At 41.3% G+C, this 16,257-nt stretch overlaps 1 protein-coding gene across 2 annotated transcripts; it reads right to left on the bottom strand.

The window, feature by feature from the left end:
* Positions 1-5,314: 5,314 nt before the first annotated feature.
* PRDX6 (peroxiredoxin 6) lies at positions 5,315-16,251 on the bottom strand. Of its 2 annotated transcripts, none has more exons than XM_011962331.1 (5): positions 16,057-16,251; positions 12,069-12,225; positions 8,235-8,381; positions 7,331-7,477; positions 5,315-5,934 (listed from the first exon to the last, which is right to left on the bottom strand). In XM_011962331.1, exons 1-5 carry the CDS (start codon positions 16,149-16,151, stop codon positions 5,806-5,808), a joined length of 675 nt encoding a protein of 224 aa, XP_011817721.1. In that variant the 5' UTR covers positions 16,152-16,251; the 3' UTR covers positions 5,315-5,805. The 2 variants fall into 2 exon arrangements, with proteins under 2 accessions (XP_011817721.1, XP_011817722.1); XM_011962332.1 differs by having other exon boundaries at positions 7,331-7,412; positions 8,254-8,381.
* Between the last annotated feature and the right edge of the window lie 6 nt (positions 16,252-16,257).

Genomic DNA, 16,257 nt, shown 5'->3' with positions numbered 1-16,257 from the left:
TCCCTTTTGTGGTTCGTGAGAAAGACGTTACTGGACCCCACCACTTACCCAAAGTTCGCCTTTGGGTCGGGGGTTTCCGCATACAGTCACTTCCCTTGTTGCCAGAAAGATGTTACAGGGCCCCACTACTCATGCAAAGGTAGCCGTTGGTCAGGGTTTCTGCACGATAGTCCCTTTGTGGTCGCCAGAAATATGTTACAGGAAAGGGGTGCAGATCCAGACCCCAAGAGAGAGTTCTTGGATCTTGTGCAAGAAAGAATTCAGGGCGAGTTCAGAGTGCAAAGTGAAAGCAAGTTATTAAGAAAGTAAAGGAATAAAAGAATGGTTACTCCATAGACGGTTGCCCATTTTTATGGTTATTTCTTGATGATACACTAAACAAGGGGTGGATCCCCTTTTTAGACCATATAGGGTGACTTCCTGATGTTGCCATGGCATTTGTAAACTGTCACGGCACTGTTGGGAGTGTAGCAGTGAGAACGACCAGAGGTCACTCTTGTCATTTTGCTTTTGGTGGGTTTTGGCTGGGCTACTGCAACCTGTTTCCTCAGCAAGGTCTTTATGGACCTGTATTTTGTGCTGACCTATCTCATCCTGTGACTCAGGATGCGTTAACTGTCGGGGAATGCAGCCCAGTAGGTTTCAGCCTCATTTTACCCAACTCCTATTTAAGATGGAGTTGCTCTGGTTCACACACCTCTGACAGAGGTAAGAATAGAAGGGAATACAAGAGAAGAAGTCAAATTCAAACCATTAAGAAACTTCTGGATACCTAGCTTAATAAGGCAGTATTTCTCAGCGTGGTCCTTGGAGCATCTGTGTGTTAACAAATATGAGGTGTTTCTGAACGTTATGGAAACCTGACCACAATGGCATCATCACATCTTTCCAGTTTAACTGGATGTCTGGAAATAGGCAGACAGGAGTGGTGCAGCTGCTTGAGGATGTTTTTATGGACCCAGGGTTCCTGTAGCCTAGTTCTCCTTTATCCTTGGCTTGTGATATTTATCCTCACGGTGGCAAAACAACACCTGTTAACACCAGGCCTCCCAGCTGTTTTCCAGAAGCTTTCTCCTAATGAGGCTTTGCCTTTTCAGTTAGGAGGGGACCTGACCCTAGGCCAGAACTATCACATGGCCACACCTATTTCAAAATTCACCTTGAGATGAACTGGCACCTCATCTTCTTACCCTAATGAAATCTTGGTCTTAGTAAGGCTTAAGAGGGAAATGGATATCGGTTGAACAACAGCAGTGTTTGTTGTATGCTGTGTCACAGTCACCTGGGTTGTCAAAAGTGAATTTGTGAGCTGAGTGTGGTGGTATGTGCCTGTAATTCCAGTTACTGAGGAGGCTGAGGCAGAAGAATCTCTTAAGTTCAAGAGCTGGAGACTTGCCTGGGCAACATAGTGAGACCCGGTGTCTAAAATATTGTTTTAAAGTTAAAGAAAATGGATTTAGAGCCACCTATGGAATCAATCCCTGGGGGTAGGCCTCTGGGCCCTGCATTTTAATGTGCTCCTCAGGTGGTTTACTGCAGATTGAAGCCTGAGTTCCACAAGTATAGGTGATACAGGAGAAGAAAACATATGTCTGTTTGTTTAGGAGGCAGTACCTCACCATATATTTGAGATAACTAGAGGATAATACTTCATCGCATGTGTATGTTAGGATACTGTGGGCTGCAAGTACCAGAAAACCCAACTCAGACTTAAATACTAAAGAAATTTTTAATTTTATGTAATGCAAGTTAAGAGGTAGGACATGTTTGTGGTTGGTAGACTCAGTGAAGGTCATCAAATATGAGTTTTTCTTTCTCTCCACTCTGCTGTTCACCTTTTCAGCCTCATTCTACGGCTGATTCACTACTCCTAGGTGGTAAGACAGCTACCAACAGCAATTAGTGCTTCATGTTTTCTTGTGTATATCCAGCGGGAGACAAACAAGTGCTTACAATTGCTCTCCAGAGTGGAAAAGAATTCTAGAAACCTCCAGCAATCCTCTATTTGTGTCTCATCAGCAAGAAGTGAATTACATGGCCATTTCTGAATGACAAGAGGGTAGCAATGGCCTTTTAAGCAGTTAAATGCTATGCCCATTCAGCTAGAATCAATGCTGTCAGCATTTCCTCCATTTGCATTGTTTCGAAGGGGAAAGGTCCAATGGATGTAAGGGAGTAAATCCCTACGCCAGTTCACTGCACCCAGTAATTGGCATCCTGACTTGGCCATTTAGGCACAGCCATTCTGGCTTCTAATCCCTTTGCTGAGCTTCTCACTGCAGATCCCTATCTTTTGGTTGGAGGTTGGGGGTAAGATCAGACTTTTGATGAGACAACAACAAAGGAATCACAACTCTATCACTTTGGTCACCTTAGAAGACTGTACACTTTAGAAGACTAGCCAAAGCATTTCCCAACTCTTTGGTCACATAGACTGCCTCTCAAGTTGTATTTCTTTCATAGCTGCAGTAGTCACACATTAATTCACTTCCTATAAATAAATCATTGGAGGCATAATGAAAATTTTCTATGAAAATTGAGGGCAGCAATTCTCATAAGGGGACTCTACTTTCCCCGCCTAATAGTGTTACAGTCATGCATCACATAACAGTGCTTCAGACAAATGATGGACCACATATATGACAGTGGTCTCATAAGCCTTTAACGGAGCATTTATAGAAACCTAATATATTGCACTTGATGTTGGCACTGCGGATCAAGTAGGGAAATGACTGATATTCAGTAATGATGCTGGGACATTTGGTTTTCAATATCATAAAATATATAGAAAATAAAAATATATACCATCTAGGTTTGTGTAAGTATACTCTATGTAATGTTCACAAAACAAAGAAATTGGCTAGTGGTGCTTTTCTTAGAACATATCCCTGTCGTTAAGCAATGCATGACTGTATTTAAAAATGTACTTAAGGATCACTTCTACCCTGGAAATGCATATTCATTAGGTAATATTTTATGTCTCGAAAAGAATACTTGCACAAGGTCTCATGGCTTCATGGCTGCTTAGTGACAGAACTAGAATTCAATGTGAGGGTACATGACCCATTTTCTTTGAGCTCTCTTTCAGCATTTTTATACTCACATCATCTATACAGGTAGAATAGTATATATAGCCAAACACACACCAAGGCTGAGTAAGAGGTAACAGGGGTAATAGATAGGTTTGAGGTTGGAGAAAACGTTGACGAATTCCATTTAGAATTTGCAAATTAAACAGCAAATTCCATCCATCTGTAAACAAGATTCAAATCTGAGTAACTAATGTTGGAGATTTAAACTTTGAACTATCACCATAAAAAAGGTGAAGCCAGACTCTCCATGAGAGAGACAAGAACAAAAGGCGGCAAATATCAAAGAGAAGAGAGCAGTGAGCACCCTGATAGCTAGGGAAACAACAGGAGCTGGGGATAGTCAGATTTGCTGTAAGAGGACAGAGAGCATTTAATTACTTAAGAGACTGGGCCTATGTTGCCCAGGTTAGACGTGAACTCCTGTGCTCCAGCAATCTTCATGCTCTCTGCCTCCCAAGTAGCTGGAACTGCAGGTGCATGACACCATGCTCAGCAGTATTAGCTCAGGGTAAAATACATTGAATTGCAGAGGAATGAGAGCAGGAAACTAGCTAGCCCTCTTGTCTTTTTCAAACCAGCATTCCCCAGAATTGGAATTTCCACCTGCATTCTTGACTTCTTAGTGTTACTCAAATTTTACATGTGGAGAAATCAAGGAAACTAAAGGCTTAATGACTTGTCTAGCACATGGCATTAGGGCTCATTTTACATTATTCTACTCAATAAAAATACAGAGGTTTCGACCAGGCGCACTGGCTTATGCCTGTAATCCCAGCACTTTGGGAGGCCGAGGAGGTGGTTCATGAGGTCAGGAGTTTGAGAGCAGCCTGGCCAATATGGTGAAACCCCGTCTCTACTAAAAACACAAAAATTAGCTGGGCATGGTGGTGCGTGCCCGTGGTCCCAGCTGCTCAAGAGGCTGAGGCAGAATTACTTGAACCTGGGAGGCAGAGGTTGCAGCGAGCCGAGATTGCGTCACTGCACTCCAGTCTGGACAGGGTGAGACTCTGTCTCAAAAGAAAAAAAAAAAAAAGAGGTTTCATGCAAAGGACCATACCAGGTGCTATAGACTGAATGTGTCTCGCCAACATTCTTATGTTAAAGCCTAATCCCCAGTGTGATGGTATTTGAATGTAGGGCCTTTGGGAGGTAATTATTAGGTCATGAGGGCGGAACTTCACGAATGTAATTAGTGACCTTATGAGACGTTGAGCGATGATCCCCCTCTAGGTCATGTGAGGATACAACAAGAAGGCAGCTAACTACAAACCAGGAAGCAGGTCCTCGCCAGACAGGATTTAGCAGTGCCTTGATCTTAGACTTCCAGTCTCCAGAACTGTGAGAAATGTTTGTTGTTTGATCTACCCAGTCTATAGTATTTTTGCTATAGCAGCCCAAGCAGACTAAGACATCATAAATGGGACACCCTTTTCTAAACCTAGCACTTACTAGTAGAGTATGATCAAAGTCTGAAAGAGTATTAGTTCAGAGCAGCAAAAAGCACAGATGTACCATTATCTTTGAGGTTCACATTCCTATACCCAGCAATCCCATTAAAGCATTAGGTTAGGAGAGCTCTTTATAGCAGGGATCATAACATCATGGGACTCTAGGATCCAAGCAAGTAACATGAAGGAGCAAAATGGACCAAGACATGTCGTGACATCACAACGTTCTTCAGCTGTTCCTCCATTTTCATTATATAAAATCTTATGTATCTGTCTTTGGAAGAAATTACTCATGCCAATCCTAGGAAGAAGGAAGCCTCTGCCCTTCAGAATGTAAGTCTAAGCTGATACTTCAAAATGTGACAACAGAATTCTCTGACCCAGTTTTAACAAAGGATTTTATTTTGTTCCCTAAAAAGTAAAGTCTAGAAAATAGCAACTCACTGCAAGAGTTCTATAATAAAACATTTTCAATCATTCGCTCTTCTCTTCACATAGTGTACTCTTTCATGTACATATCATCGGAAAGCAGACTGATAAATGCAAACCCTATGTGAAAGGCACATGGCACGAGCATTGCTCACACCGGCTACACATCCTTGGAAGCCAAGGGAAGCCTTTTCTGCAATCTTCCCATTTTGATAGAAACTTATCACACATTTTTATAGCAAAATATTTAAAGATCTCTTCCCCTGCTCTTCACTTATCTACTAGAAGGGTACAGAATTAAAAAGCTTTTTTCCCCCAGTTGTGATCAAAACATATTAAAAGAATATTAAAGCACATCTGGGTTATTCTAGAAGTTCCTGGGTTTTATACTTGGATATTTACAGAGGAAGCTGAACCTCAAGTTCTGCCACTCTTCAAAATGGGTGACAGAAGAGAGGACGTGATAGGATAGTTAAAAAAAATTGATAGTCATTCTCTGATGCAGAGTGAAGCAAGCTTTCTCAACCATCAACCAATATGACCTCATTGGTCACAAGCCCTGCAGAGATCCAACAAGATTTGAGTTTTAAATACAGAACATATTTCAAACAGAACCAGTAGAGTGCTGATGTATGAACGGAATTGATTGCTGGTGAAGGCAGAGAGTAAAGAATCCCAAGAAACTTTTAGTGCCATTTTCATTTAATAAGCCATTGGTATAGCAACCTAAAAACCTTGGCTGTGATGACACCAGGATGTGTTTATGGAATTGCTGCAGGAAAACATGATTGGCAGCTGACATCCTCTGGCTCACAGCACTAACTTCTCCAAGAGACTTAAGGCTGGGGTGTGTAGCGGAGGTATTTCTTGCCAGATGGGAGCTCTTTGGTGAAGACTCCTTTCGGGAAAAGTTTTTTGGCTTCTTCTTCAGGGATGGTTGGAAGGACCATCACACTATCCCCATCCTATTGAAAGACATTGAGAACGGTGAAATTCAATCTCATAGTGAAGCTTCAAGGCCTTCATGAATTAACTTTAGAAAAGTAGCCACAGGTGCTAATGAGACTAATCAAGTGTTCTTCACTCTTCCCCTCTTCGAGGATTTTGTTTTCCAAGTTGATCTTTGGCACTTTTGGCGGGAAAGTAGTTACCCCATATTAACAAGAAACAGCCCTGTTTTAAACCCAGTAACAGCCGGCCACCACACTTCACATTTAATTCCAAGTGAGTATCACGGCCTGCAAGCCCTGTGTGATGGAATCCTGCCTCCTCTCGTCTCTTGTCCCTCACCCCACCTTTTGCGGCTTCTGCTCCAGGCATGCTGGCTTTCCTTGTACTCCTCCAACATGCCAAGCTCATTGGTAGGCCCAGCTTCTTGCACTAACTGCTCCTTCTGCCTGTAGTGCTCGTCCCTCACAAATACATGTGCCTTGGTCACATCTTCTCTGTGTCTTTCTTCCCAAAGGTCCCTTCAGAGACAGGCATTCCTTGACAGTCACTCTCCCATCCCTGTACTGTTATTGTCCCCATCTGTGCTTGATTCTTCCCTGCAGCACCTGCTATCACCACTTAATAAACTTGTTTACTGTTTGTCTCCACTCACTGGAATGGAAGTTCTATGAGGGCAAGGACCGTCTATTGTTCACTGCTATCTCCCCAGTTCACTAAGTACTCAATAAGTACATAATCTGGGCTCAATAAGTACATAAATAAGTAATAATAAATTAACTAGTGGATACAGAATTTAAGTGATTTGTCTGTCAGAAAAAATCAAAACAAAACCTGGTATTCAGGTTAGCATTATTTTAAAAATGTAGCAATGTTAAGATACTCTTGTGATGTTATCCATGTCCTAAAGATTAAAAGTTTATGAACAAATTTTGGAGAATTCTAGCACAGGTTTAAACGAATGAAGCTTAAGAGAAATGAAATACTTAATGACATTAATACACCAGTATTTTTATATCCATGACTTAACAGAAATGGCATTTCAAGATTGTGCGATAAATATTGTGCCATCAGGGAAGGGTTAGATAAAAGTGTGTGTGTGTGTGTGTGTGTTTTAAACCTTCTATTAAGAAAAGGAATCATTCTGACCAATAATTTTTCCAAATTATCTAAAAGTTAGAAAGCCATATAGAGAGTTTGTGTTGTACATAAAAGGTGTTAGTTATAAAGACCTTGAAAAGGGCCTCTGAGCAAATCTTGACCTCAGTCATGAGGAAGAATCCTCCCAGTGTACTTGCGTGCTAGAAAGAGAGACCCAGGTAACACAGACCTTGAAGTTGGCCCTTTAGAGACTGGCCCTTCAGGCAAGTACGGAAACTGCTTTTTTTTTTTTTTTTTTTTAAACATCTTTACCTTCCAATCAACTGGGGTGGCAACCCTTTTTTCTGTTGTCAGCTGGAGAGAGATGACCACCCTGAGAATCTCATCAAAGTTCCTGCCAGTGGTAGCTGGGTAGAGGATAGACAGCTTCAGCTTCTTATCAGGACCAAAAACAAACACCTGCAAAGCACAGAAAGGCATAAATAGGAAGAGTTCTTTGAGTGTTTTTGATATTAAAGCCACTTAGAAAGCTCTGCAGTCATTAATAATTTTCAAGGGTATAAAAACAATACAAAAACAAAGCAGCCAAAGGGTACACGAACTGCTAATGTGGATGGCTGGAATACAGATAAGTTTCTTCTCTCTGTTATTTTCTAAACTTAGAAGGGAATTCCATTTGGTTCTGGCTATCCCAGTAAGAAAAACTGATATGCAAATTTAATCCAGGAAAGACTGTGTCCTGGGGATGACTATCATAAAAATAATACTAATGGGAGTTGATATTGTTCCTTGAATAGTTGAGCATTTATTCAGATGAGGGATTGGGTTTGTTCTCTAGTAGACAGAGGACAGAACAAATAAAAATTTAAAAACAGAGCCGCCTTATGAACAGGGATATGGCCAATCACTTTAAAGACAGGGCGGTCAGGAGAGCTATGAAAAGGTTTTTCAATTCTGGAGGACATTTTAGGATAAACAGCTTTTTTTTTTTTTTTTTGTAGATTTCCATGAACTATGAATTAAGTAGTTAAAAAATTTAGCTGAAAATTTCAGCCACTTTGCATCAGTATTACAGATAATCAGTGATATTGTCGCCAATACACAGTTATTTCATAATTGTAGATACTCCCGTATCTCCTCTAGCTGGTACGAGCATTTACATAGACATACAGCCTGATCAGTTATGCTGACTACAAAATGAACTTGTATGACCTACCACACGAGCTGTCACAGGCATGCCCTTTTCATCCTTCTCTGCTGGATCCAGCATGCCCAACAGGATGGCAAGGTCCCGATTCTTATCATCGATGATGGGAAAAGGTAACTTTTCTGTGGGCTCTTCACAATTGTAAGCATTGATATCCTGAAACACAAGCAAAAGGGGAAAGAGGAATCTAAACCCAACACATGCTCTGAATTTCATCAGTTAACAGCCATCACCTTGCAAGACAGGAAAGAGGACCAAATCATAGTAATTTTCTTTAAGCAATTTTAAGTTTAAAAAGTGAGTAAATGAACACTTTTCATTCCAATTATTGCCAGGAATAACAGCAGAGTACAGTACTTAGGTTGTAATCATGGACCAAAGCCATTTTCATGCCCAGTTCTCTTAAATTCAGCATGCTTCTACTGCCATGAGAAAACAGCAGCAACCCCTTTAACATTGCAATAATTTAGTTACATCCAAATACAAGGCACCTCTGGATACCCAAATACTGTAAAAACCATCAGATACAATAGGTTGTGAAATCCAACACATCTAGAAATAATACCATATGTAAAGAAAATCTTACAGCTCTGGTCCCTGTCTCAAAAGCACCCTGACTCAGATGTTAAGTTGCAAGACAAATAGTAAGAAATGACAAAAAAAAAAAAAAAATCACAAAACAAAGCAAACACAAGAATGGAGAGTTGAATATATACTTGAAGGACAAGTCAAAAATAAATGGGTGAAAAGGCAGAGGTAAACCTAAACTAGGGTGAAATTCAAACAGAAAACAAAGCATTTCAAGTCTGAACTAAGGAAAAATGATACACCTCCCTCTTTCCCTAGTAAAACTTTATTCATCCATTTAATTTTACTTTTCCTATCCCTGGAAGCTTTTGGAGAAAAAAAAAAAAAGCTAGTTTTGTTATTTGATTAAGCATTGATATAGCACTTAAGGTGGGCTAAGCATTATGGTAAGTACATGTGGAATACAGATGAGTAAGACATGGCTCCTGCCTTCAAAGGAACTTCTAATTTGGTTAGAGATGATTCCAGCATGAAGCAGCATGTTAAAAGGTGGACAGGAAATGCTGAAGTATATGAACACTCCCATTTGTAGGACTCCAAGAGTTAGAAAAGGCTTCAAGAAAAGAATAGGACTTCTATCTGGGCCCTTGAAGGATGGGTAAGATTTTTCACAGAGAAAAGAAAGGCATTCTAGGGATCAGGAACTAGACACACACACACACATAACAAATTTTTTTTTTTTTTTTTTTTGAGACAGAGTCTTGCTCTGTCACCCAGGCTAGAGTGCAGTGGTACAATCTCGGCTCACTGCAACCTCCGCCTCCGAAGTTCAAGCAATTCTCTGCCTCAGCCTCCTGAATAGCTGGGATTACAGGCGCCCGCCGCCACACCCGGCTAATTTGTTTTTGTATTTTTAGTAGAAACGGGGTTTCACTATCTTGGCTAGACTGGTCTTGAACTTCTGACTTTGTGATCCACCTGCCTCAGCTTCCCAAAGTGCTGGGATTATAGGCGTGAGCTAGTGCACCTGTCCAGGAACGATATTAATGAAACATATGGACAACTCTGTACATAAACTATTGATAGGAGAGTGAGGAACTTAGCTGGATAGTTTAGCAAGTAATGGAAAAAATGATTTAAAATTGGAATCAGGTCTATTATGTGTAGGCTTGAAAGTAAAACAGGAGCTTGATGGCATAGCAGATACAAAACCACTGTGGATTTCTCAACAGAGATGTAACAAATGTGGCATTAATGAGCTCTGAAGTGGATAACAACAAATTCTTATTATTTATTAATTTTTTTGAGGTGGAGTCTTGCTGTGTCACCCAGGTTGGAGTGCAGTGGCACGATCTCAGCTCACTGCAGCCTCCACCTCTCGGGTTCAAGCCATTCTCCTGCCTCAGGCTCCTGGATGACAACACATTCTAACATTTCTTCATTTTATTATCTTAACTTTCTGTTGTCACTGGCTGGCTATAAAGTCACCAGAGCTAAATAATAATTAATATAGTCTCATGCTAGAGGCAGATTATTATATATCAGGTGTACGTCAAAGTTTGGGCACTCCTTCTGGTAGTTCAGACTTTTTTCCTATTCAATGTAACCACAATTGTGAAAACTTCTAAGGCAGAAGCTCAGGAGGTAAAATAAACCTGTGTATGCTTCTATACTTTAAAAGGTATTCTATAATGGGCTACAAACACCTCCTGTGGCAGTATGTCACTTTAATTATTGCTGTGCACTAATTCTCTACTCTGCCACTTGCATGATGGACATTATATTACACCCATGAACACCAAAGAAAGTATCCTAAATTATTTGGCTTTATTCTATCCTAAATTAGGCTAAATCCTACTTTTTATCATCTTGTATTAGAAAGAACATTGATTTGAGATTCAAATTCCATTGCCATTGGGCAGTCTTGGGCAAGTCCCTCCAAGTCTCTAAGTGAAAAAAGTATTCTCAACTGCAAAAATGAAAATGAAAAATGATAGCGAAAACTACAGTTACCACTCACTGAGAAATGTAAGGAATGAAAAAAATTCTATTTCAAGATAGATAACTGTCCTTTTTTCTCCTACACGTAATTCTTCTAGTCTCAGATATTTAGGATTAACTGGTGTTAACTGCTATAGGATGCAGCCACAGATCCCTAACTCACAAGTCAATACATCTTTTATTCAACTACACATGCTTGACATAGTTTCTAGTATACATCCCTCAAAAAGTAATCATTACTTAACAGCACATAGTAGTAAAGTCCTTAAAATGTTTTCAAGGTAAATTCAGACCACCAAATTTATTGTTCAAGTAAATTCTTTTGCTAAAAGTAGGTATTTCCTTCAGTTAATTCATTCAACAAATACTGACTGATCACCTAAGACGTACTGAGTAGTGAGCACTGTTCCAGCAGTGCACAAAACAGGAGTCTCTGTTCCAGCTGAGTTTACACTCTACTAGGAAGAAACAAACTAAACAGGTAATACGCAGAGTATCTGAGTGCTGAGGAGAAGGGGACAGTGAACGTGAAAAGGAGTTATCATTTTAGATAATGAGGACAAGAAAGGCTTTGATGAAATGTCCTGTGACTTGAGCCCCAAAAGAGGTGAGGGTAAGTCACACAGATCCCTTGGGACAGTCTTCCATCCATGATACAGGACATATCTTGAAGGCAGAGCTGACAAGTTTGAGGATAAATCAGACGTTATGATGTGAAAAAACATGAAGAATTCAGAATGGCTCCTGGATTTGGAGAGTGAACAATTATAAAAATGCAGTTGCCATTAGCTTATATGAATAAAACTCTGGATTTAAGAATGACGCCTAGTTAGACATGCTAGGTTTGAGATGACTGGACATCCCAGGAGAGATGCTAAGTAGGCAGTGGTTACATGAATCTCGAAGCGTCTGGCCTAGAGATGAAAATTTGAGAATCACAGCACACAGATGGTATTTAAAGGTATTTCCAAGGGCAAGAGTGCAGACAGAAAAGAGAGGAGGTCGAAGAAATAAGTTCAGGGTAACTTCAGCATAAATTAGGAGTTGGGAGATGAAGAATCAGTGAGCAGGAACAGCCAGGATGTGGTGTCCTGGAAGCCAAGAAAGGAAAACAGTGATCACCTAGGTTGAATGCTGCCAGCAGGCCAAGATGAGGGCTGAGAATTGACTGAACAATGGATTTAGCAATGTGATCACTCAGTGGGTTCAGCTGAAATTTTCAAATAATCAGTGAACTTTGAACCTAAAGCTTACTTGTACCTTAACCTCAAAACCAAGTACTCTATAACTTGACCTATAATCTCAGGCACTAACCTTGCTCCAGGCAAGATGGTCCTCAACACTGTCTATTGAAAGGGCAATCAACTTAACATTCCTCTTGGCAAATTCTGGTGTCAGCTTTGCAGCTCTGCCAAGCTCTGTGGTGCACACTGGGGTAAAGTCCCGAGGGTGGGAGAAGAGAATGCCCCATCTGAAAGGAAGGAAAACAAGGTCACAGTTGAACGAAGAGTTATCACCAACATTCACAGAGAATGAAAAGTCACAACTTCTGAATCAAAAACAGGCTTTCTTTTTTAAATGAATGCTTATGATGATATTTACTTCTAAGTTTTTCTATTGAGGAATGCTTTTCAATCTACTTACCTCTAGAGAAGCCTATGCTTATAGCCCGATTCAATCAAAGATATGAAATTCAAGATGACACATATTTAAAAAGACTAATTTTAAGGTGTTGCTTCCTTTAATCATTATGGTGCCACCCTGACTCCTTTTTGGCTAATAAAATCTGTGCTGTTCAAGCCAAGTAGCTTACTGAAAAAATTTAATTATTTATTCTTATCCTTTTCTACATTTTTTCTAGCACAGACCATGACATTCAGCTCCAATAATGGATGTCCCAGTATGCTCTCAGTCCAAACAAATGCCTGACTACAATAATAAACAGATTATGTAATCTGAAATAAATAGATTTCTATCCTCTATTTATATGTAAAAACTGAAGTAGACACTTGGTTTCTTCGAAGCAAGTGGATACAAAATCTTGTAAAACCACTTTACTGATCTAACCTGCCAAACAGGACACCCAATATTTATACTCTGACAAAACAATATCACCTTAACAGTTTTACCTATCTCTTCATTTGCAGTTTTTCTTCTTTCTTCAGACCAAGCAGGTAGAATTTTGATAGCCTACAATGTAGATTTCTACAACAGCAAATTCTTAGATAAATACTAATATCTAAGTCATCATTGTCTAAGATTTTATAGATTTTGAGCACGTTTCAAGCGGCCACCAAGAAAGCTGAAGTACCATTTCCTTCTCCTTGGCAACAGAAACTACTCTTTCAACTGAAAATGAAAATTTAACACTCAGTTCTCCACATCCCCATCAACTTAAACTATCCTAAACCAGATGATTTAGGCAGGATCCTAAACTAGCAGATAACTAAATCTAGCCTAGATGCCAAGCTGACCTTTCCGAAGTTCCCTGAGTACAGAGAACAAGCAAAGACAAGGGCACCTCCTTCCCACTTACAGCTTCCACTCAACTCCCAAGGTTTCAAGAAGGAAAAAGACCTTCTTACAAAAAGGATGGAGGGCCCTATGGCAACACTGGGAAGAAAGCTAATATATATTTTTTAAGATTGTGGAGGCGTGCACTATGTTCACTTTATTATGAAGGGCAAAAGGAAGAACATAGAATATATCTTTTGAAGTAGATAATATCACTATGAGTAAAATCTAGGCCTTAGATTCTATGCAAAACAATCTATTTAATGGTTCGATAAGACTTAACAGAAGGTCTCCAGAAGTTGAGAAGAAATGGAACAGGGCGTTTCCTCCTGTATTGTTAAAGGGAGGATGAATTCGAAAAGTTAGGAGTTCTTTTTCCATTGTCAGTCGGTAGAGGCTGTTTTGCTGAATCATGCGAAAGGAACTGGTGTTAAGCCAGTACACGTCCTTCCCTCCCTCAGAAGTGAAACTCCAGTTTACCTCGTGGCTACAAGTAGGATAGACTCCAAGAATGTCTTACCTTGGCCTTCCTTTCCCTCTAAGTCTTCCTACTGCTGCACTTAAGAGTAATTCAGTGACATTCTCCCATTTTCTTTCTTACCCATTTTCAAAGGACAAAAGGTTTCCTCCTTCAAGAGAATGGTTCCCATTTACTAAGCCCTAGAAGACCCCGGAAAACACGTATTTTGCGTAGTGAAGATGTGCTATGAAGAAGCTACTTCTACCACTGACAGAAACAGTGATAAGGTCCAGTAAACTCACCCAATGTAGCACCCAATCTCTTTAGTTGTTTACAATGATGAGGGGTAAGGTAGAGAGATATATTTTAATTTTTTCTCCTCAAAAATACCTGGATCAAAAATTGACAGTCTGACTTGGGATCATGCACAGAATGGAGTTTGGAAAAATCAGGCAAAAATCCATGTCATAAACATATAAAAGCTCAAACTTCTCTTCCTGGTAAGGTAGGGAATACTATGCCTGATCCTAGGCAGACTTGTCTATTAGTTAATAAATGCAGATATTTTTATCGTGTTCCTAACTATGGCTCCCTGATAAAGTACCACTTTTGATCAAATCTAGATGGATCTAGAGGCTAATAAACATTAACGAAACCCCAAAAGAGTATGGTTAGCTTAAAAAGCGACAGCATTTCTAATTGTTGGCACAGTAAATACGTTTTATGCTAATATTTAATCTACACAAGGTAAGAGTTCTAGAAATAGTTTATGTTTCATGGGGGTGAGGGCTGCAGGCAGAAATGGGAAGGAACACAACTCTAAAAATCCCAAGGATTACTGGAGAAATATTACTACCTAGATCCTAAGTATAAGACTGGCCATAAGCTGTATTTCTGAAGTATTTTTCTGCATTCAAGGTTTGAATATTCCATTTTTCAACCTTTTTCTGGCCTAGTCCTATCTTTCACAAAGCTTTTTTCCCTATTCAGTGGCTGGAAAAGAGGTTGTAAGGGTCCAGGTAGGCACATGATGTGTAAGAATCTCTCCTTGGTTCTCTGCACAGCCCTGTCCAATCACTGATTAATTTCATAAGCCTCTCTGTCTCCCTGGATACTGTACATAAAAAGGATATAAACTGGGGAAGAACTGTCGTCAAATCTCGGAGCCCCACAGTGTAGTGGGACCACTAGAACTCCAGAACCATAATATAACTAGACATACTTGGAATGCTTCTGATGAAAACTAAGCAACTTCCAGTTTGCTAATCCAGGAGCTGTAAAAAAAAAAAAAAAAAAAAAAAGGCAACACTGATTCACTACTCCTATTCATAATGGTAAAACTGCCAAGTCAGATCACAGGTCATCAATTTGGCTATCATCAGCAAGCTCATGTGCTGGAAGCAAGGCAGAAAGTGGAGAGGACGGTGAGGGGCAAGTCACTGGGAAACAAAAGAGTCTCAAAGTTGGGGAGTACACGTGTCCTGGAGCCTGGAACGGCCATCACTAGCAAGAATAGGCCACTACAGCTGAACAGCGTCAGAAAGTCCTTCCCTCTAAGTGTGGCAAGTTCTGGAATCTCTGAAGGCACACCTACACAAAGTGTTCTTGGCTCTTCCTAAAGCTGTTATCAAATCATATCTTGGTCATTGAAGGAGGGTCTGGACAAAAAGTCTTTCGGCCACCTACCTGGCAGCTAGTGGTTTTAAATTTCACATTTTGTGCCCAGAAGCCTGCAAATACCACTGCACCCTCAGATAATACGTTGGCCTTCCTGTAACATATAGCCAGCAGCTGTGTCCTCCGACTTTGGCTTTAGACACGTATCCTCCCCAGGGAGCAAATTCCAGAACGGAGGGTGGGAGGGAGGGCGGTGCGACCCTGGGCACTAGACCGGGGAAGTGATCGCCAATGCCGCCCCGCCCCTGCGCCCTCGGCCTGACCACGCTACCTGCACAGTTTACTAAGACGAATTAAACGGACAACAAACCCTCCCATCGGCAGTGAGTTTCCAGAACCTGCAGAACCCAATTTTGTCCTCCCCATCCCCCACCTTGGCGTGGTCTTGCCCAGCCACGCCGGAGGCGGGGAGGCCTGGAGGGATCCAGTGGCTCGCGCAGGGCAGGCCGAAGGGGTGCCAGCTCCCGGTGGCGCAGCCGACGCTGAGCAGGGGCCACACGGCCTGGCGCGCGCGGAAACCGGTGCGGGGGAGAGGGCGGGCGGCGCAGGGGGCTGAGCGGCAGGGAGGACGCAAGGGAGAAGAAATAGGGAAGGCACCTCCGAGTCCAGGCGCAACCGAGGCCAGGGCAGGGCTATGCGGTGGCCACTTACGAGTCTCCCAGGAAGTCGTGGAAACGGATGCGGCCGACGGTCGTATTGGCCTCAAAGTTGGGAGCCTCGTCCCCGAGAAGCAGACCTCCGGGCATGGCGGCGGTGATGAAAAGGCGCCGCTGGGACAGCAAGCACTCGGGTGGTTCTGGCGAAGAAGCAGTCGGTCCCTGCGCGCAGAGGAATAAACGAAGGCGCGAGGGG

The sequence above is a fragment of the Colobus angolensis genome, unplaced genomic scaffold, assembly GCF_000951035.1.
Source record: "Colobus angolensis palliatus isolate OR3802 unplaced genomic scaffold, Cang.pa_1.0 Scaffold59, whole genome shotgun sequence".
In the NCBI taxonomy this organism is placed as follows: domain Eukaryota; kingdom Metazoa; phylum Chordata; class Mammalia; order Primates; family Cercopithecidae; genus Colobus; species Colobus angolensis.
Note: the sequence above shows the minus strand (reverse complement) of the source record. Positions and strands in the feature narration are given on the sequence as shown.